The following is a 21,896-nucleotide window of genomic DNA, read 5'->3' as shown; positions in this document are numbered from 1 at the left end:
CTAGCATGGGTCGATCCCTATTTCATGTGTTTATGGGTGGTATCCCAGGGGCATAAGCCTAGCATGGGTCGATCCCAGTTGATATGTACTGGAGGCATCCTAATGGTCACAGTACAGTACAGTAATGATTACAAAGACAATAAGAACGAAGGTAAAGTGATTGAATAAATACAATGTACAGGTTGTCACAAGTTCTAGTAAGTGTGGTCCACTCCTATTACGACTTATTCACTTGTTTCTGGTTTCTATTGAGCTCCTATATCATATGTGATTATTTACAGCTTTACATACTCAGTACATATTTCGTACTGACGTCCCTCACGGGGGACCTGCATTTCATGCTGCAGGCACAGGTACCTCAGCTCATACACCGCACAAGTAGGAGCCAGGTCATACAGCTATTGTTGGTGAGCTCCAGTTTGCTTCGGAGCTTTCTGAGTCGGTTCCTTATGTTTTGTTATTGTACATGAGTCATGTGTGGGCGGGGGTTTATCCCGACCCTAGTTATGTCATGTATATCTTAGAGGCTTTGTAGACATAAGGAAGGGTAAAGTCATGGAAGTTTATATAGTAATGTTATATTTGTATATGTGGTGGCCCCGACGGCCAAGTATATATATATATATATATTTGTGCGTGTTGTGCTGATACAGGTAATTAGATCCTTCTATATGCAACGAAGTGCTGTCCAATTTTTGGTGACATGTAAGTGAAAGTACAGGTATTTAAACGGGTTCTCCCGGGCCTTCTCGGCTTCGGGTGCCAGTCCGGCCCGATGGAATTTTGGGGCGTGACAATTTTACGTTCAATTAATTGAAATTTATGCTTTTAATCTCGAAAATATGTCATATTAAATATTTACCAAATAATATTACAGTCAAATATGACATAATAACATGAATTTTACATATCACGTGAACACTTAAGTAGGCAATGGTTAATAATTTTAGTGAATAATCATAAAAAGGGATTAAACATGTATAATTCGACTAATTAAAACTTTAATGTGCTTAATCAAATATTATAAGGTTAAAAATACTATTAACTCGAAAAAAAAAATACGATGTGGAAAAACATACATTAACTACTTCTCACGCAACCACGTTTATTTAAACATGAAGCAACCACTTTATTTATCCAAAATAAATAAATAAATAAATAAATAAATCCCTTTTCTACTAAGCAATTAACTTCCTTCAATATTCTTTTCTTTTTAATATGTTCACATAACATAAGGTAAAATATCTCATTCTTAGTCGTAAAGATATGTGGAGATGACGAGGGATTATAAGTAGAACAGGCTTAGTGGTAGAGTCGTGAAAATGCTTGTTGACACTGATCATACCACGAGTTACATGTAAAACCTAGTTTTCTAGTTAGAACTCGATCGAATGATAGTCATTAAAGTCTATATACATATATTTCAAAATCGACCAGTATCTCAATTCAGAACTTATTACAACGTCTAAATTCTAAATAGTCATCGTTTCATTAGATGAGTCATCGAACGAACAGGAACATGCCTCGATGAGCATTATTAAGGCAACATAGGGGGGGGGGGGGGGGGGGGGGGAGTATAGAAAGATGTAATTCAGAGCCATGTCTTTGGAAAATTAATGGAGCTGGAGTTGAAGATGAACGTCGTCGTCGTCACAATGTGACAACGACGTCGTTGGAGGATTTATTTTTCTCACAGGATTATTTTCATGTTCCTTCTCCAAAGAGTACTCATGAGGTATGTAGCATTATTGGTTTTTTGTTTCATTCATTTGTTAATTATTTACTACTATAGTTTATAACTTTATATTATGGCTAAGCCATAATATAAGGTAATTGAGAATATAGTGAAATGAATAGGATCCTTTCACCCTTAATTAAAATATTTGAGTTTGAGGGTCGATTGGAAATGGGTACCCAAGGGTGTGGCCTAGTGGTTCAATGAAGTTAGGTTGAGCACCATGTGGTCTCACGCAGTGTTGGAAGCAGAATTTATCTAAGGGGGTTCAAAATTAAAAAAAGTAAGCACACGAAGGGGGTTCAACATCAACTATATATATACATAAAAAATAATTTTAACCACATATAAATAGCATAATTTTCCATCGAAGGGGGTTCGGATGAACCCTCTAACTACAAGGTGGCTCCGCCACTGGTCTCAGGTTCAATTTCCAATAGAGACAAACATTAGGTGATATATTCTCATCTGTTCTAGCCTTGATGGACATAGTTACCTGATACCTGTTGTTAGTGGGAGGTGACAGGTATCCTGTGGAATTAGTCGAAGGGCGCGCAAGTGGCAGGTATTTCGTGAAATTAGTCGAGGTACACGCAAGCTGGCCCGAACACATCATTAAAAAAAAAGGGACGATTGGATTGGACGATTGGGAGGTGGCATGTATCTCGTGAAAGTAGTCGAGACGTGCGCGAGCTAGCCCAAACATCACAGTTATTAAAAAAAAAAGCCAGTTGGAAGTGAAAAAAGATTCTATTAGAAATTGGTTCTCCCCTTAATGCATAATATGCAGCGAGAATTTGAATTAATCAGATAAGTGAGTTTCGAATATCGAATCATCATACCATAAAGAAAAAGTAATTGTAGTTTAGTGATAAGTGTGTATGTATATGAATATGTATCGTCATGTATTCATTAAGTTGGTGCAAATGTTAAGTGCCATAAATTTTGACTAATATAAAGTTGGTAAAACATGGGGATGTGTGGTTGACATGTTAAATTACACTTTGTATAAGCGAATCGAATATGTGAAAAATGAGTAGTACTCAATTTCTTACATGTATAATCGTTAGAGGTGTCAATATAGACTTGGCCCGTGAGCCGGTCCAGCTTAGCCCTTTAAATAAGGTATAAATAATATAAATACAACCTTTTTGAAAGTAATTACACTTTCTCCAACATTTTAAATTACTTTACTCTCTATCCCTATTAATATACATAGCATAACCTACATATACATAGCATTTTGTGTATATGTTGGGATTTTTGTAATATGTTTAGGAAGTTAGATTTTTTTGTAATATTAGAAACATAAGTTGTGTATTTATATAATTTTTAGTTAAATAAGTAGGATTGAGTTACATTTTTTTCGGCCCTTTCAGACACGAGGCTTATAAGCCCAGCCCCACGTAACCCGTTGGCCTCAGAGGCCAGCCTATAGGCTGTGAATTAAATAAATAATTATAAAATATTTTAAATTATTAGTCTATTATTTATCAAGTTTTAATAAACTATAAAATAAAAAAATTAAAATTCCCCCCTACAAGGCCCAACTCCCCAACCCCAAGCCCACGCACACAAACTTACATAGTTGCATTACATTAGAGAACTTAGCTTTACTGCTTAGTGCTTTATCATTTAGGGGCCGTTTCGTGTAAGGGATAAGAACAAATAATTTTAGAATAAATTTGTAGTGCTTCTTATTTGGTTGCAAAAATCTGAGATAACTTATCTCAAAATAATAATTAGTACTAGGATAAGTTATCCCTCCCGGTGGGATAACAATCCCAGGATAACTTATCCCGAGTTAAAGTAACTTTCTCAAATCCTTTATATAATCACTCTTCACACCATATATAAGTAAAAGACGGAGGATATTTGCATAAACAAATAATTTATTCTTAGAAAATATGAAATGCATATTATTTTTAATACTACAAATTAAATATTCAATAAAAAATAATCTCAGCATTTATTCCAGCATAACTAATGTAAGGACCCTAGGGTTTACAATTCTGTCAATTCATATTATTTTCATTCTTTTCTTTGAGACTTCAGACTTGCAGCTTGGACCTGTGGCTGCGGCTGTGCTGCTGGAGTTCACTTCCCTTTTCATCACAAAATTGAGTTCTTCCAGTAAGAATATGAAAAAATTATCTTCCTTCTCTCCTATTTAATCACCATTTTTTTTTTTTTTTTTGGAGTTTTATTATATTTTTCAATTTTTTGATCTGATTTTGACACTGAACTGGTCTGGTCTCTCCGAAGATCAGTACCATGAACGGACCTGTCGTCCTCTCCGAACCCAAATTTGATTGATTTGGGTATCAACGATTTGAAAAAGTTAATGCCCTGCTTCTGTTTCTGCTGTTTCTATATAGCTTCTGCTGAAATATAGGGAGATCTACCCACGATACACTGCTTCTTCTTGTTCCCTAACACGTGGCTCGCTTAGGGCCGGGCTGGGCTGCCTTTCCAATGGCCCTTCATTAAAAAGGGCGAGCCCGTCCTAGCCTATTTGTCTCTCGAGCCCGTTAGGGCTGGGCTAGGCTGGCCCATATCGACAGCTCTACACACAATCCATTAGTATCTAAACCCATTCCTAATCAGTACAGGGAAAATCCAACACAAACTAATACCACACAGCTGCACACCGACACCAACCCCCTTAAGATGGCTTGGACAATAGTTCTTAGTTGTCTAGGCAAGGTCAAGTACCATAACTGACTTGTAAGCATGCATTATTAACAGCTTGAACCTAAGTTGCACGGATTCTTCACTTTTGACGCCGCACCCGTGTCGGATTCTCCAAAAATTCACTAGTTTTGGCGAATTCGATACGCACCCATGACTTTTTGAAGAGTCCGAGCAACATAGGCTTGAACAGGAGCTGCAGATAATATACTCACTTCATCATCCTTACACCTACCAACTCCAACAAAGAAACATTTGAACCAAATCATTTCCACTTGCATCCTCTTTGTAGCTTGCATCTTGTCACCAGATATTAAAAAAAAAAAAGGGCAGCCCGGTGCACTAAAGCTACCTCTATGCGCGGTGCCCAGAGAAGGGCCCCACCACAAGGGTGTATCATACGCAGCCTTACCTTTACCTTGTATTTCTGCCTGAGGCGGTTTCTAAGGCTTGAACCCGTGACCTCCTGGTCCAGTTACTCCCAGACTCCCCTTCTTTGTCACTAGATATTATAAAGTCAAAAAGAACCCAAACACTATGAACTTTAAGACCAATTGGGTTCCCATTAATTTCACTCAATTTACCCAGTTCCCTTAATTGCTCAAAAATTTCAATTTATACGTGCAATCCCCTGAATGCTAGATGACATTCTCATATTCTTGTGTATATAATTTTTTACACAATCACTGATTTTTGATCTTCTTGCAAACCTTCATAATAATCTTTTATCTGTGAAAACCATAGGGAATGATGACCTTGGGTTGTCAAGTGGACTTATTTTTGTCCCTTAATCCCCAGCTATTATACATATCATGATGCGCCATAATCTAGATCTTTTTTCCATCTAAGTTTTTAAGGGATCTTTTTGAGCTAATAGTAAATTGCTAGCTCAGTGACCATGTCAATCAATATTTTAGTCATTACTTATTCAACAATTGGAAACTAAAAGGACGATCCACACCAAACAGGGCCCTAGGTTTGATGAGTTTCAACAAAAACCTTTTACCAACTAAAAAAAGAATGCAACAAGTAAATTGCAAGGCCCAAAAATATCACAAAAGTAAGCAAAGAAAACTAAAACCAACGAGAACTTCAGAACCTGTTTCCAATATTTCAAGTTTTCTACTTAACCACTTTCTTTAATCAAAATGATAGTGCAAAGCACTAGACTTTTTACCTAATAGCAACTAATAGGCTCAGTAAAACTGACCATCTCAATCATATATCTCATAAATAACTATGTAAATAACAACCAACTTTTTTTCTAATCCAACCCAAACAAGCGCATACTTCAATGAAATTCAAAACTACCCTCAAATCAACTAAAAAGTTCCAACTTAAAACATCTTTAAATGTCAATAACAACAAAAAATTAACAAAAGGATGCTTCAAAGTTAAAGAAAAGCATACATTTTCTAAGACGAGCAACAGGGTAAGCACAAGCAGAACAACGACTCTTCTGGGATATGGAAGCTACGACGACCACATCTAACACACAGTGTATGAGTCTTATTCCTCCTCTTACCAAAACTTCCCGTTCCTTTTCCCTAATTTACATTAAACCAAACAAAACAAAAATCAACAATTTAATATATACAGTTAACCATTTATCCGTGCGTTCTTGTATATTGGATAGTTACCATTTGTGCAGCTTTTTCCTTAAGCTTCGAAGATGCTCTTGGATAGGAAAGTGTATTGAGTTGCAAAGGAACTAGGGTTTTTAGGGTTTCACAGTTCTTATTTGGGTTCTGCTTTATGATTTGGGCCTCGAAATGAAGTCCATTTGTGTACTTTGTTTGGTAGGAGTTGCACCATTTAAAACACATCCACTTTTATATTATGTAACTTTGCCCAGAGTGCAGTAATATTCCTTTCTTTCCCTTATTTTTTAGACTTCTTATCACTATCTGAAGTTACAAGCATCTTATTATTTTTTTGATAACGACAGTGTGAACACCTCGATTAATTTCACGGGAAACCTACCACCTTCCACCAGCAATACATACCAGGTAAATCTGTACAACCAAGGCTAAGATGGATAGTAATCAATTTTTTTAATCTTTTATATGCTGATATTGCGTTTTTCACTGTTTGCCAGCCTCGAGTCTGCATAGTGCACACACTCTACTCTCCCAGACTGGATTTGTTGTTGGTAAAATATATAACTTTGAGCCCAATTGGTAAATGCTAAACGTAATAGGGAATCTTTAATACGAGCAACAAATTTGGACCCATTAATCAAATTATATTATGCATAATCCAAAATACAAATTTCCAGAAAACTGACTACAACAGTACTAACAAAGCATAGAAGCTAAAATCACATGGGATTACTAGTTATAATCATGGAAAAGGGGAAACCCACAAAGAGAGAGAGAGCACTTACAAGTTACAAGTCGAATTCGCAGGAGAGAGAGGGAAGATTGCGGAAATGTGAAAAATGGGTTCGAAATGCATCCATCTTCCTTAAAAGTAAATGTGCCGTATTGGTAATGGGCTTGCCATATTTGACAAAGTTCAGTGATGTTTGAAATGTAAAATTTAGACAAATTTATTTGTGGAATTTACATCTAATGTCCCAGTGTTCTTTCTTGAGTTTTTATCCCTTCTAAAAAAATTCTAATGTGTGCCTATAAGATAAAATTTGGGATCAATTGAGAAAGTTCGTTGTCTTAAAAGTCCTAAATGTGAACCTTATTAACAAGAGTTAGAACGTGTGCCTTATGGACACCATATCTAAATTCTAAAAGCTGCCTATAAAGGCAAAACTTCTGATTACTTTATGTAGGTTCATTGTCTTAAAATGTCATAAACGTTTGTCTTGTGGGCAACTGTTAAGGCATGTGCCACGCAAGCAAGAGTTATTAAGAGGGGTAAAAAAATTAAGATCACCCTTTGAAGGCTATTTTTGTAAGACTTTTTTTTTATAGAAAACAAAGTATCAAGACCAACCCATTTTATACAAAAAATTACATGGGATGATCCCAATAATGTTGACTTTGTTTTTTAGTCCCTCATAAGAAAATCTTTAGAGAGCTTTCCTTCCTTTTTATGTATAAGACAAGTACCTTTTGGCCCCTCTAACTTCAAATATTTGTATACTTTTCATGCTCATATGTTTCTCAATTTTTTTAAAATTTTTTTTAAATTTTTTTTCTTGTTTTAATTCATTTTTCTTAACCTTTATTTTCTTTTCTTTTTTTCCTTCTCTTATTTTTCTCAAACATTATTTATTATTCATTTCCCTTTTTTTTTCAAATTCTTTTGTATTAACTTTTATTTTTTTTTCTTTTCTTATTCTTTTTTTCTCAAGTTTTATTTTTATTTTTTCTTCTCATTTTTGGTTTTTTCAATCTATATTTTCGTCTTAACCTTTATTTTTCCTTTCTTTATTTTTTCAACTCATACACAACTCATTGACAACTCATAGTTGACAACTCATTGATACAAATGAAAAAAATAAAAATTAAACTTGAGGAAAAAAAGTATAAGAAAAGAAAAAATTAAAAGTTGATACAAATGAATTAAAAAAAAGAGAAATGAATAATAAATAATGTTTGAGAAAAATAAGAGAAAGAAAAAAAGAAAATAAAGGTTAAGAAAAATGAATTAATAAAAAATTAAAATAAGAAAAAAATGAGATTAGAAAAAAGAAAAAAAAGGAATTTGAGAAACATATGAGCATGAAAAGTATACAAATATTTGAAGCTAGAGGGGCCAAAAGGTACTTGTCTTATACATAAAAGGGAAGGAAAACTAATCTCTAAAGATTTTTCTTATGAGGAACTAAAAAACAAAGTACCATTATTGGGGTTATCCCATGTAATTTTTTGTATAAAATGGGTTGGTCTTGATACTTTGTTTTCTATAAAAAAAAAAATCTTACAAAAATAGCCTTCAAAGGGTGATCTTAATTTTTTTGCCCCTCTTAATAACTCTTGCTTGCGTGGCACATGTCTTATAACACTTGCCCACAAGGCAAACGTTTATGACATTTTAAGACAATGAACTGTAATCAGAAGTTTTGTCTTTATAGGCAACTTTTAGAATTTAGATATGGTGTCCATAAGGCACACGTTCTAACTCTTGTTAATAAGGTTCATATTTAGGACATTTTAAGACAACGAACCTTCTCAATTGATCCCAAATTTTACCTTATAGGCAAACATTAGAATTTTTTTAGGAGGGATAAAATTTCAAGATAGAACACTGGGACATTAGATGTAAATTCCACAAATAAATTTGTCTAAATTTTATATTTCAAACATCGCTAAACTTTGTAAAATATGGCTAGCCCATTACCAATACGACCCAATTAATTTTGAGGAAGATGGACCCATTTTTCACATTTCCGCAATCTTCCCTCTCTCTCCAACTTGTAACTTGTAGCTTTCTCTTTGTGGGTTTCCCCCTTTTTCCATGATTGTGATTAGTAATCCCATGTGATTTTAGCTTCTATGCTTTGTTAGTACTGTTGTAGTCAGTTTTTTGGAAATTTGTATTTTGGATTATGCATAATATAATTTGATTAATGGGTCCAAATTTGTTGCTCGTCTTAAAAATTCCCTATTATGTTTAGCATTTACCAATTGGGCTCAAAGTTATATATTTTACCAACAACAAATCCAGTCTGGGAGGGTAGAGTGTGTGCACTATGCATACTCGAGGCTGGTAAACAGTGAAAAACGCAATATCAACATATAAAAGATAAAAAAATTTGATTACTATCCGTCTTAGCCTTGGTTGTACAGATCTTATTGGTGGTTTTCCGTGAAATTAATCGAGGTGCGGACAAACAGGTGTTATCAAAAAATAATAAGATGCTTGTAACTTCAGATAGTGATAAGAAGTCTAAAAAATGAGGGAAAGGAATATTATTGCACTCTGGGCAAAGTTATATTAAATATACCGAATCTCTTTAATTCTTGGCCAATACAATTCCTATTTCTAACTATCCTAAATGTAAGCAGTTTGACTTGAGATCTGTTTGGATGCAAACATCTAGATTTCAAACGTTACATGATTTTCAATTGTCATTTGATGAAAATAAATTTGAAATCAGAATCAAATATGTCAGTTTCCTTGCAGATTTTACTAACAATGTAGAGAGTAGGAAACTAGAGAGAGAATTATTTCATATCATCATCTTCTATATTGATTACAAAGCATCTTCACTCCTTATATAGAAGCTTCAACTAACCTTCTAGATAGTCACATGCCTTGCATGTGCAGATTCTCACTCACTCTTAGCTGTTCATAACTAACTAACAACTCATTAATACACTTTTCTAATCCTGCTAATATCATCAGCATTTTATCACCCCCCTCAAGCTGTAGAGTGGTATGCATCTAACACTCCCAGCTTGGTAAGCAGTAATTGTTGTTGTTCTGTTCCCAAGCCTTTAGTTTGGATATCTGCAAGCTGCATTCCAGTGTGTACATAAGTAGGTTTGATCATCCCTGTTTTCACCTTTTCTCTTATAAAATGAAAATCAATTTCTATGTGCTTTGTCCTCTCATGGTAAATTGAATTTTTAGCTATCTGTATAGCTGCTTTACCGTCACTGTACACTATTATAGGCATCTGCACTTCTATTCCAAGATCTTGTAGCAAGCCAGTTAGCCATATGAGCTCTGCAACTACTGCTGCCATGCTCTTATTCTCTGATTCAGCTGAACTTCTGCTGGTTGTCTGTTGTTTCTTAGACTTCCAAGACTCTCCCAGCTTTATAGCATATCTAGTGACGGATCTTCTTGTGTTTGGGCAAGCAGCCCAATCTGCATCACAGTAAGCTGTCACCTTTGAGATGTTACCTCTTGTGAACATGATCCCTAAGCCAGGTGACTTCTTTAGATATCTAACTATCCTCAAAGCAGCCTCCCAACGCGACACTTTAGGGTGTTGCATAAACTGGCTTAAGACCTGTACTCCAAAACATATATCAGGTCTTGTAGTAGTTAAATACAACAGTTTTCCAACAAGTTGCTGATATCTTGTTACATCCTTTAGCTCAGGATCATCAGTAACTCCAAGTTATTGATCATATTCTGTAGAAGTTAATTTGGTGTTGAACTCTAAAGGAGAGTGCTAACTGTCTTAGAACCACTAAGCCCAATATCAGATATCAACTTCAAAGTATATTTTCTTTGACTTATCAAAATTCCTTCTTTGGACCTCAATATTTCAATTCCCAGGAAATACCTCAAATCTCCCAAATCCTTCATTTTAAAATGTTGTTGTAGAGTTTCTTTGGCTCCTTGAATCATGGCCTCATCATTTCCAGTGATCAAGAGATCATCTACATAAACCAAAGTGATCACCATAGTTGCATCTTTCTTCAAAATAAACAGTGAATGATCATGAGCATTTTAGCTATATCCAACACTCAACAATGCCTCGGAGAGTTTGATGTTCCATTGTCTGGAAGCTTGCTTAAGTCCATAAAGAGACTTAAGTAGCTTGCACACCTTATTCTTCCCCTGAACAGCAAAACCAAGAGGCAGGGACATGTAAACCTTTTCATAAAGGTCACCCTGCAAGAAAGCATTATTGACATCCATTTGTAACATTTTCCAGCCTTGAGAAGCTGCTATACTGATCACAGTGACCATCTTAGCCACCGGAGAGAGTATCATGATAATCTAATCCCTCCTTCTGGGTTAGGTTGTAACCCTTGGCTACCAACCTTGCTTTTTATCGTTCTATTTCACCTGATGCCTTGTATTTGATCTTATAGACCCACTTAGAACCAATAAGCTTCTTTTCCAATGGAAGATCCACTATTTCCCAAGTGTGATTATATTCCAGAGCTTGTATTTCCTGATTCATAGCATGTATCCATTTGTCATCTCTTGAAGCTTCTTGATAAGATTATGGTTTCAAGTGTAGTTGAAAAAGAACTGAGATAGGACTGGTATGATGGGGAAAAATGATCATATGATACATGACCTGTGATAGAGTAAAGACTGGACTTGGAAGGAACCACATAATCTTTGATCCAGATAGGAGGTTTAGCAGTTCTCCTAGATTTCCTCACAGGTGAAGCTGGTGCTGAATCATTGCAGGAGCAACATGGTCCATGGTATCCAATGATGATGGACCAGAACTCGGTGAGGAAGAATCAATTGTTAATAAATCTTTTGTTAGAGGACCAGGACCAATTGGACACAAAACAGGTACAGCTTCTTCTTTATATGCATCCTTAAGAGGGAAGATGTGTTCTCTGAACAATACATCTCTACTCGCAAAGAAATATTTGTGCTCCAAATCAAACAATTTGTATCCCTTCTGCGTATCAGAATAACCAACCGAAACTGCAGTGTTTGCTCTATCCTCAAACTTTGTTCCTTTGGGCAAGACAGTGGCAAAACATAAACAACCAAATACCCTGAGATCTAGGATTGGCAGTTTTCCATGTAATAACTCAAATGGAGATTTATTGTTTAATATGACACTGGGAACTCTGTTTATTAGATAAACAACAGTTTTAATGCACTCACCCCAAAATCTAGCTGGTACCTTGGATTGGATCTTCAATGCTCTACCCATTTCAAGTATATGTCTATGCTTCCTTTCTACCACCCCATTTTGTTGGGGTGTGTAAAGGACAACTACTTTGATGAATGATGCCATTTTCACTTAAAAGTTTTGCAAACTGGTTACTGAAAAACTCAGACCCATTGTCAGATCTTAACACTTTTATTGTAGTATTAAACTGGTTACACATCATAGAAATGAAATCTTTCATCACCACCACAACTTCTAATTTAGACTGTAACAAACAAACCCAAGTATATCTATTGAAATCTTTTTGAATATCATCCTCCACTTTATTCTCCAGTGATGGAATATGTTTCATAGTCTTCAGTGAAGTATGTCCTAAGCGAAGATGCCATAACCTTGAATCCTCCTTGTTCTTCAAAACTGTCCCATCTACAACTGAAAATTTATTCTTCAAGATATAGAGGCCACTAGACTCTTTACCAATCCGCCACTAGACTCTTTACCAATCCCAATCACCTTCCCATTGAAGAGTTCCTGCAATACACACAAGTCAGGGTAGAAAGACACACAACAATTGAGTGTCTTTTGTCAACTTAGACACAGATAGTAGGTTGAATTTGAAATCTGGCACATGGAGAACATCCTTCAGGGTAATGTTTCCTAAAATCTTTGCAGATCTTGTTCCCTCTATCTGTATTTTGGCTCCTGTTGGTACCTCCACCTTATTACAATTTGAGTCCTTTACTGCTTTATGATCAGTTAATGCCTTTCTATAATGTGTGATGTGATGTTAAGCACCGAAGTCAATGATCCATTCATACTCTGTAATACTTGGTTGTAATGAAGTCATACTTGCCATGTTGGGCTTACATTCTGTTGCTGCTGACTCCTTATCCAACATGTCCAGAATCTTCCCATATTGTTCCTCTGAGAAATGCCTTCCTTGACGTTGTTGGTTTGAGCTGCTTCCGATTTCAAATGCTGAAGTATGTGCATAAGACTTTTGACCTCCAGCATGTCCATCTTTTGGTGAATTTTGCCGATAGAATCTATTGGATCCATTTCCTTGGTCATTTCGATCGTAAGCATATGTTCCTGCATTGTTTCCTTGTTCATTTGAAATCTTTTCACCTTTTTTACTCTTAAAATCTGAGGATAACCTTTTAAACGATAGCAGTTTATGGACAAGTGCCGTTTGCACCCACAGTGGATACACTTCTCGTCTTGATCACTTCTGGAAACCTTGATTCCTTCCAGCAAACAAGGTTAAAGCCTTCTTCCTAGAATCTGTCATTCCCAATTGCCTTTGGTTTTCTTCTTGATTTACGATTGCATATGCCTGATTCACACTAGGTACAGGTGTTTTAAGCAGGATAACACTTATCACTTGAGTAAAACTTTCATTCAATCCAACAAGGAATTGCAGTAAACGTAACTGTACCATGTGTTCGATAAAAGGCTTTGTTTCTTCACATTCACACCCCGGTGATAGTACGATAACAACTAATTCAGCCCACAAGTCTCAATTTAGAATAATATGTAGTTACTGAATCTGTACCTTGTGTGAGTGAGCCTATCTCCCTCCATAAATGAAAAATTCTGGTAAAACCACAGCATCACACCTTTCCCATTGTGCCTCTCGATTTCCTTTGTAAGAGCTTTTTACACAAGTTTCGTCTACAAACCCTAGTTTATTCTTTACCAAAAGAGCTAATCTCATGAAGCGACTCTATAATCCATAGTTTTCAGGTCCTGTAAGTTTTATTGGAATCAAAGCAGCACCTGGAACATCAAAATTCCCCAAATGCAGGGGATCGTTGTTGTCTATTTGTGTTGGCTCTGCAACACCTGTATTTTGTGTTTCCGCCATTATCACAGCACTGAGATTTCTTCAATGGCCTTCCTATCAGTTCCTTTATGCAGCTTTGGACCTAAACCTAGGGCTTTGATACCATGTCAATTTCCTTGCAGATTTTACTAACAATGCAGAGAGAATTGGAGAGTAGAAAGCTAAAGAGAGAATTATTTCATGTCATCATCTTCTATATTGATTACAAAGCATCTTCACTCCTTATATAGAAGCTTTCACTAACCTTCTAGATAGTCACATGCCTTGCATATGCAGATTCTAACTAACTCTCTGTTGTTCATAACTAACTAACAACTCATTAATACACTTTTCTAATCCTGCTAATACTATCAGCATTTTATCAAAATAATTGGGATTTGAGTTGTATTATAAACCCAAATATTGATTTGAGTTTGTGCGTCAAATCCAATTTTTCTTAGATATATTATTACAGTTCGAAAAATTAGGATTCCTTCCATCGAAATGGAGCCCTTGATTAATTCAAAATATCCTTTAATAAATTGATTAGTCTAAACCAATCGAGCTAGGTTAATATGCTGGAGAGTTATAATTAATTTCTCTGTTAATTTACAGTGTGATTATTGGTTATTAGAGAGAGGAATCAACTAACCCGAACTATTGGTTAGTCGAAAGTGAAATGCATAAAAAATGCTTCCTCGTCTCTACCGATTGACTGGAGAAAGTCCTCTTTATTATGGGATGGGATATTAGGGGAATGAAACGTTGGTTGGAATAGTTTAAAGTAAGTATTAAGTAGAGACCAAAAATTCACAGGGACTCCAAATATGTTGGTTTAAAACCGTTAAAGGGAAATAACAGGAATTCAATTCAAAAGCTAGCCGCTAAAATAGAGATGGAGTTTGAAGAAGAAAATATAGAGAGAGACAAATTATTTTCTTGTTAAAAGACGTCTGTAATTGATCATCGACTTAGCAACTTAAATAGTTGCTATTACAACTAAAAATAGGACAAAGAAACAACCTGTTTCTATCAAAATTAAAATAATTAATTAGTTTCCTACCAAAGATAGGACTTCTAATTTAACTAGGATTGTACGTAAAAAAAAAAAGCTGGAGAAAAAAGAAAAAAACCAGCTACATTCTTAAAGCAACTTTCAACACTTCTCCTTGCTTTATGAAATACAAACACCTATTCTTTGCCTTAGAAGCTCATTATAGACAAATCGCAAGCACTGAAAGCTGGGATCTAGCAGCCTAGCTATTTGCCGCCTAACCAAAACTTCAAATGGGACCTCTGGCACTAATAGCGCATTTCTTGGAATAGTGTTGGTGGAGGACGGTCACATAAAGAAGAGATGGCAGTCGTACTTTCATACGCTCTTGAATGACGAGGGGGACAGAGCTATTGTGTTAGGGGAACTGGAGCACTCAGGGGAGTGTCGGGATTTTAGCTATTGTAGACGTTTTAAGGTAGAAGAGGTTAGACAGGCAGTCCGCAGGATGCGAAGGGGTAGGGCGACGAGGCCGGATGAGATACCGGTGGAGTTTTGGAAGTTCGTTGGAGAGGCTGGTGTAAGGTGGTTGACTGCATTGTTCAATGAAATTTTCAGGACGGCAAAGATGCCCGAGGCGTGGAGGTGGAGTACCATGATCCCCCTCTATAAGAATAAGGGGGACATTCAGTGTTGCAATAACTATAGGGGGATTGAGTTACTGAGTCACTCTATGAAGATATGGGAGAGAGTGGTCGAGGTGAGGCTGAGACGGATAGTGTCTATTTCGGAAAACCAGTTCGGATTTATGCCCGGTCGCTCGACGACGGAGGCAATCCACCTGGTACGGAGGTTGGTGGAGCAATATAGGGAGAGGAAGAAGGATCTGCACATGGTGTTCATCGACCTGGAAAAGGCGTACGACAAAGTCCCCAGGGAAGTGCTTTGGAGATGCTTGGAGGTGAGAGGAGTACCGCAGGCATATATACGAGTAATTAAGGATATGTATGAGGGAGCGAAAACCCAGGTGAGGACGGCGGGAGGAGACTCAGACAGTATCAGGGATCTACTCTTAGTCCCTTTTTGTTCGCGTTAGTAATGGATGTGTTGACGCGGCGTATCCAAGGGGAGGTGCCGTGGTGTATGCTTTTTGCAGACGATGTAGTCCTGATAGATGAGACTCGAGGGGGTGTGAATGACAAATTAGAGTTGTGGAGGCAAACTCTGGAGTCTAAAGGGTTCAGGGTGAGCAGAACCAAGACAGAGTATGTGGAATGTAAGTTTAATGACGTGAGGCGGGAGAATGAGGTAGTAGTGAGGCTAGAAGCACAGGAGGTAGGGAAGAGGGATAAGTTCAAGTATCTCGGGTCCGTGATCCAGAGTAACGGTGAGATTGACGAGGATGTCTCGCACCGTATTGGGGCGGGATGGATGAAGTGGAAACTCGCATCGGGGGTGCTGTGTGATAAGAAGGTGCCGCCCAAGCTTAAAGGCAAATTCTATAGGGTGGTAGTCCGTCCGGCCTTGCTGTATGGAACGGAGTGTTGGCCAGTTAAGAACTCCCACATCCAAAAAATGAAGGTGGCAGAAATGCGGATGTTGCGCTGGATGTGTGGACTAACCCGAGGGGATAGTGTTTGGAATGAGACTATCCGGGAGAAGGTTGGTGTGACTTCAGTGGAGTGTAAGATGCGGGAAGCACGATTGAGATGGTTCGGACACGTGAAGAGGAGGGGCATGGATGCCCCGGTCCGTAGGTGTGAGAGGCTAGCGTTGGATGGTTTTAGACGGGGTAGGGGTAGACCGAAGAAGTACTGGGGTGAGGTGATTAGGCGGGACATGAAACAGTTACAGCTCACCGAGGACATGACCCTAGATAGGAAGGTCTGGAAGATGCGAATTACGGCAGAGGATTAGGGCCAGTTCGGGTCGCTAGTGTAGGGAATTAATTGGTGGGGGTGTATTCCTGTTATGATTCCGTATTCAGTGTTTCGTGTTCCGTGTTCCATGTTTATTACGAATCTGTGTGCTTTCCTCTGCTTTATATTCCTGCATTCCTGCTTTACTCTGTTTTATATTCCCTATGGGTGCCGTATCTATGTTATGTCATCTTCTTCTGTGCTGTACTATGTGTTTGTGTGATATCTCGTGACTTGAGCCGGGGGTCTTTCGGAAACAGCCTTTCTACTTCATCAGAGGTAGAGGTATGGACTGCGTACATCTTACCCCCCAGACCCCACTAAGTGGGAATACACTGGGTTTGTTGTTGTTGTTGTTGTTGTTGTATTGTGGATCCCTATTCTTATGTCCTCGTCACTTAGATCATCACAAGGATCAGCTCTTTACAAAAATTGACTGGAATATGTGGTGAATCCGTGCTCCCCCTGACAATTCTTTAGTTGTCATGGCCTGACTTTTACCATCCACCTTTGCAGAAAATGCTTCAGAGTATTTTGTCAGAATATTCAACAGCATCGCTCCTCTTTCTCCTTTTGATTCCAACGCCTCTCCATAAGAACACAACTTTTTTTCAACAGTTTCCAAATGCGAAGTTAAATCGGTCTTCAAAGTGGGAAGAACATTTCGAATATGCTGCTCTAGAATCTCGACAGCTTGTCGCAGAGCATGGCACATCTCTGCAGTGGCTCGCCTTTGAGTGACAACATTATCCTTCTCTCGCAACAAATCTTCAAATAGGTTCTCCCGGTACAATTTCTCTATGAATGTGCCAAGAAGGTTTCTCTTGGCATGATTGACCAGATAATGCATGATAGCTTTTGGAACTAAATCTTGTATATTCCTCCGCACAATATCATAGTAAGATGTTATAAGTATTTTCGTCACTATGATCTCCACTTGATACTCTGTTTCAGCCTCTCCAGGCCTCAAGACCGATGGTGGATTTTTCAACTGTATCATTGATCACTTCAGCAGCATGTCTCTTAGATGAATTCCCTACAGATGATCCTCGGATTCCAAAAAAAAAAGTAACACCCCATGTCCTTGTGGTTGAGACACCTGCTGCTGCCACTCTATCATTGTCAGATTGAGGTCGACCCACCTGCATAGCCTTCAATTTGCCATATCAACCGCCTTTGTCCCACCAATAAAATTGGGATGCGAGGAATTTATATAATCCATCTCCATATCAATAAGATTTGTTATCATTCTTTTGCAGGTTTTACACCATCTCGTAGAAACCTTGCAGTGACATCCTCTAGTCGGCTTCTTAACTCTGAAAAGCGCCGTATTTCAACTGATTCACAAGCACAACTAATCTTTATAAGCTCACCACCTTGCAACCTATCAGTATCAACTATAAAACTAAAATCCTCAGAGTCGGACGTAAAATCAGAACTTGAACTTTCTGTTTTAATTGACTCATCCTTATCTGGATCACCAGGATTAAAGTCATCATCTTCCAAGTCTTCAGAAGAAAGCCCCAAGATCCCATCATCTTTAGGAGGGGCTTCTACCAAGTCTTCAGATGCAGAGTAAAAATTAGATTTATCAGAACTGGCCTCAGCTTCGAAATCATTTTTTTTTTACATTTAGATTCTCAGGTTTGTAGTCATCATCCTCCGTGTCATCCGATGGAAGTTCAGAAATATCATCTAGCTTCTTCCTAGACGCAACAACAGTTGCTTCCTTGGGAGAAACTTTCTCCCATCTGTCAGTGACGGAAAGGTCTGTTCCTTGAAGATCATTAAGCAAGTCATTGCAGTCAACTTTGTAATCGCAACCAGGACAAAGCCAGCCTTCATCAGGTGGAATGTCTTCTTTTAGCAGAGGCGGCTCCACACACAACTGGTGAAATCCACGCTCTTCTTCCAATGGATTTAATGGTTCTGCCTCTCATTTTGATTTTAAATTTAAATAGGCCTTGTCCGGATGCTTCCGTGATCAAGCAGTGTTTATCTTCAAAATACAATTTGAAACCTTTTTTTAATAACTGACCAACACTTAACAAGTTTTGGTCCAAATTGGGTACATAAAGAACATCAAAAATTGTTTAGTGCCCGATTGTGTTTCAATTGTAATGGTTCCCATTCTTTTTGCTGGAATATAACCACCATGGCTGATTCTAACTTTTGTTACTTTAGTAGGCCTCTAATCTTTAAAAATATCTTTATCGCAAGTCATATGATTTGTGCATCCGCTATCGATCAGCCATGACTCGCTTGAGACACTGCTTGTAATACATGATGCGATAAAGAGTTGATCTTCCTGTTCATCAAAAACTCAAGCCTCTGCAACTTGCTGCTGAGTTTTGTTTTTGCAGATGATCGCTTCATGCCTAAGCTGATTGCACTTAGTGCACTTAGCATCAGGCCTCTCCCAACACTTGAAAGGTGCATGTCCGAGCTTGCTGCAATGCTTACAAGGAGGTAGTTTCCTTTGAAACCACCCGTTTTGTTTTTGTTATTGTGCGCTGCACCTTCTTCATCAGTTGGTTGGTACTTCTTCTTCATAGAACGTCTATCATCATGATGCTTGGCTGGTAAGGCACCTTCAACAACTCCTCCTTGTCTCATAACATGCCGTTGCTCTTGCGCTTGAAAAACACTTAAGAGCTCTGCAGGTGTGATCTTGGACAAGTCTTTAGTATTTTCTAAGGTTGTTATGGTAGCATCAAATCTTTCAGGTGCCGTTACTAGAATTTTCTCAATGATCCTTGAATCATTGAAAGTGGAACCCAACAATCTGATGCGATTTGCTAAATTAAGAAGTTTGTCAGAGTACTCCTTTATGGTTTCACTTTCTTTCATCCTTTGCAGCTCAAACTCACGTACCAGATTCATTACTTGCATCCCTCAAATCCTTTCATCTCCTTCATACTCAGTCTTGAGATAATCCCATACCTCTTTTGCTGATTGCAGAGACATGATATGAGTCAAGATATTAGATTAAACTGCAGTAAATAAGCATGCCATTGCCTTTGATTTCCTAGTATTCTTCTCTTTGTGAGTTTTAATCTACGCCACCGCGGGATTGTACGGCAAGGGAGCTATCTCGTATTCAGCTTCAACAGCTTCCAAGAGATCCAAAGCTTGCAGATATATCCGCATTCTAACTGCCCAGATTTGATAACTTTCTCCATCGAAAGTTGGTGGTGCCATTGAAGAAAAATTTGTTTCTCCGTTCATGGTATCCACTCGATTAAATCGATGCACACACTCACAGGTCCCATAAGATTAACGCTCCGACACCAATTGTTGGTTTAAAACCGTCAAAGGAAATAACAGAAATTCAATTCAAAAGCTAGCTGCTAAAATAGAGATGGAGTTTGAAGAAGAGAATATGTAGAGAGACAGATTATTTTCTTGTTAAAAGACGTTTGTAATTGATCATCGACTTAGCAACTTAAATAGTTGCTATTACAACTAAAAATAGGACAAAGAAAAAACGTATTTCTATCAAAATTAAAATAACTAATTAGTTTCCTACAAAAGATAGGACTCCTAAATTAATTAGGATTATACGAAAAAAAAAAAGCTGGAGAAAAAAGAAAAAAACAGTTGCATTCTAAAAGCAACTTTCAACAAAATAATTGGAATTTTCACTTGTTCCAGACCCGCAGAACCAATGACAGGGAGTTAAGGTGTCAATTTTAATGGGTTTCCTTTCCCTCCTATGTTCCTGTACATGATACGGGACACCTGTTCTGAATTTTTGGTCTATACGGGCCTAATCAAATAATTAATTAGTTGCAATGCTCATGCATGCCGGTGCATGGATGAACTAATCTTGTAATTAACCTAACTTCTAACCATTTCTTCAGAGTCCCAGGCTTGGTTGGTGAATTTACATGATGAATGCTGCAACATTGTTATTTAGGAGGTTAAATATCAGAGAGCTGGTAACAAGAACCCCTGCTTACAATACTGCTAGTGGTATGCATTCATTCTTACCCGAAGCATATGCTTTTGAAATAGATGAAATCTGTAAAGACTTTGATCTATGCTCCCATTGTGCAAATTTAAGATGTTTCTGGAGATGGATTGAGCTTGATGTTTAGACGGTGGGCTACCAAAAAGACAGCAGGGTCTACAAAGAATGGCCGTGATTCAAAACCAAAGAATCTAGGGGTGAAGAAATTTGGTGGAGAGGTAAGAAAATCTCCTCTTCTGGAAAAATTTGGATGAAGTATTAATCGGTTTAGAGAAACTTTTCTGTTCCGCCATTTCAAAAAGAGAACTTTTTTTGTCCCAATGTTGCATATGAAACTTGCTTTAAAACCAATTAGCATCACTCTTGTTAAACAGTTTTTTTTTACATGCAGAGAGTGATTCCAGGAAATATTATTGTTCGTCAAAGGGGAACCCGATTTCATCCTGGAAACTATGTTGGAATTGGGAAAGATCACACGCTTTATGCTTTGAAGGAAGGCTGTGTTAAGTTTGAGCACCACAAGTTGAGTGGGCGCAAATGGGTGCATGTTGAGCCCAAGGATGGGCATTTGCTTCACCCAATCTACTCAAGCACTACAGCTGCCGAGCCGAAGACAGCTACTTAAGTTTCTCTGATTTGTTAACTGTTGAGTAGTCTTTGTATCTCTTAGGTCTCTTGATTTAAAGCAAATATTTGAAGATTAGTTGATACTTGCTGAAACGTTGTCATGGGGATGAGATGCAGTTTGATGTGGAAACTTGTGTTAGTATTGACAAGTATCTTTAGGACATGTGATGAGAGCACAAACAGTGTTTAGTAGTCTGGTAAGAGACATTTTTTTATGAAACTTGGAAAATGTCTAGGTTGGAAGCTTCATAACTGCCAATTTGCTATAGCATTTGGCGTAAATTATTTTATTTCCATCGTAAAGCCTATTTAAAGGAAGTTATCAGCCTATTTAAAGGAAGTTATCAGTCCCATCCTGCAATGGTGGTTAGAGTCTCAATATAAATTGGGATGCTGAGATTAAATAGTTTTTTCTGTTCGCTTGTATTTGTCACAATTTGACCTGACATATTCATTAATAACATGATTATTTTATCATAGTACTTCTATTAAATTATGTTTATATTGTATGTTGAAATTAATTTGGACAAAAAGCAATAACAACTGGGTAAAATAAGAAAAAAGAAATTGTCTTTTCTTAATTTGTCAAAAATGACAGTAAAAAGTAAAAACAAACGGAGGGAGA

General features: G+C 37.4%; 1 protein-coding gene across 7 annotated transcripts; it reads left to right on the top strand.

The window, feature by feature from the left end:
- The first annotated feature begins 3,362 nt into the window (after positions 1-3,362).
- LOC107851331 (50S ribosomal protein L27) lies at positions 3,363-21,589 on the top strand. 7 transcript variants are annotated; one of them, XM_047402173.1, is made up of 5 exons: positions 3,731-3,868; positions 11,311-11,602; positions 20,535-20,646; positions 20,738-20,862; positions 21,036-21,589. In XM_047402173.1, exons 3-5 carry the CDS (start codon positions 20,562-20,564, stop codon positions 21,267-21,269), a joined length of 444 nt encoding a protein of 147 aa, XP_047258129.1. In that variant the 5' UTR covers positions 3,731-3,868; positions 11,311-11,602; positions 20,535-20,561; the 3' UTR covers positions 21,270-21,589. The 7 variants fall into 7 exon arrangements, with proteins under 7 accessions (XP_016551791.2, XP_047258129.1, XP_047258124.1 ...); XM_047402168.1 differs by having other exon boundaries at positions 3,741-3,868; positions 11,316-11,602; XM_047402180.1 differs by lacking the exon at positions 11,311-11,602 and adding an exon at positions 6,375-6,435 and having other exon boundaries at positions 3,749-3,868.
- Positions 21,590-21,896: the final 307 nt, after the last annotated feature.

The sequence above is a fragment of the Capsicum annuum genome, chromosome 1, assembly GCF_002878395.1.
Source record: "Capsicum annuum cultivar UCD-10X-F1 chromosome 1, UCD10Xv1.1, whole genome shotgun sequence".
Classification (NCBI taxonomy): domain Eukaryota; kingdom Viridiplantae; phylum Streptophyta; class Magnoliopsida; order Solanales; family Solanaceae; genus Capsicum; species Capsicum annuum.
This window is presented reverse-complemented; position numbering and strand designations above follow the sequence as displayed.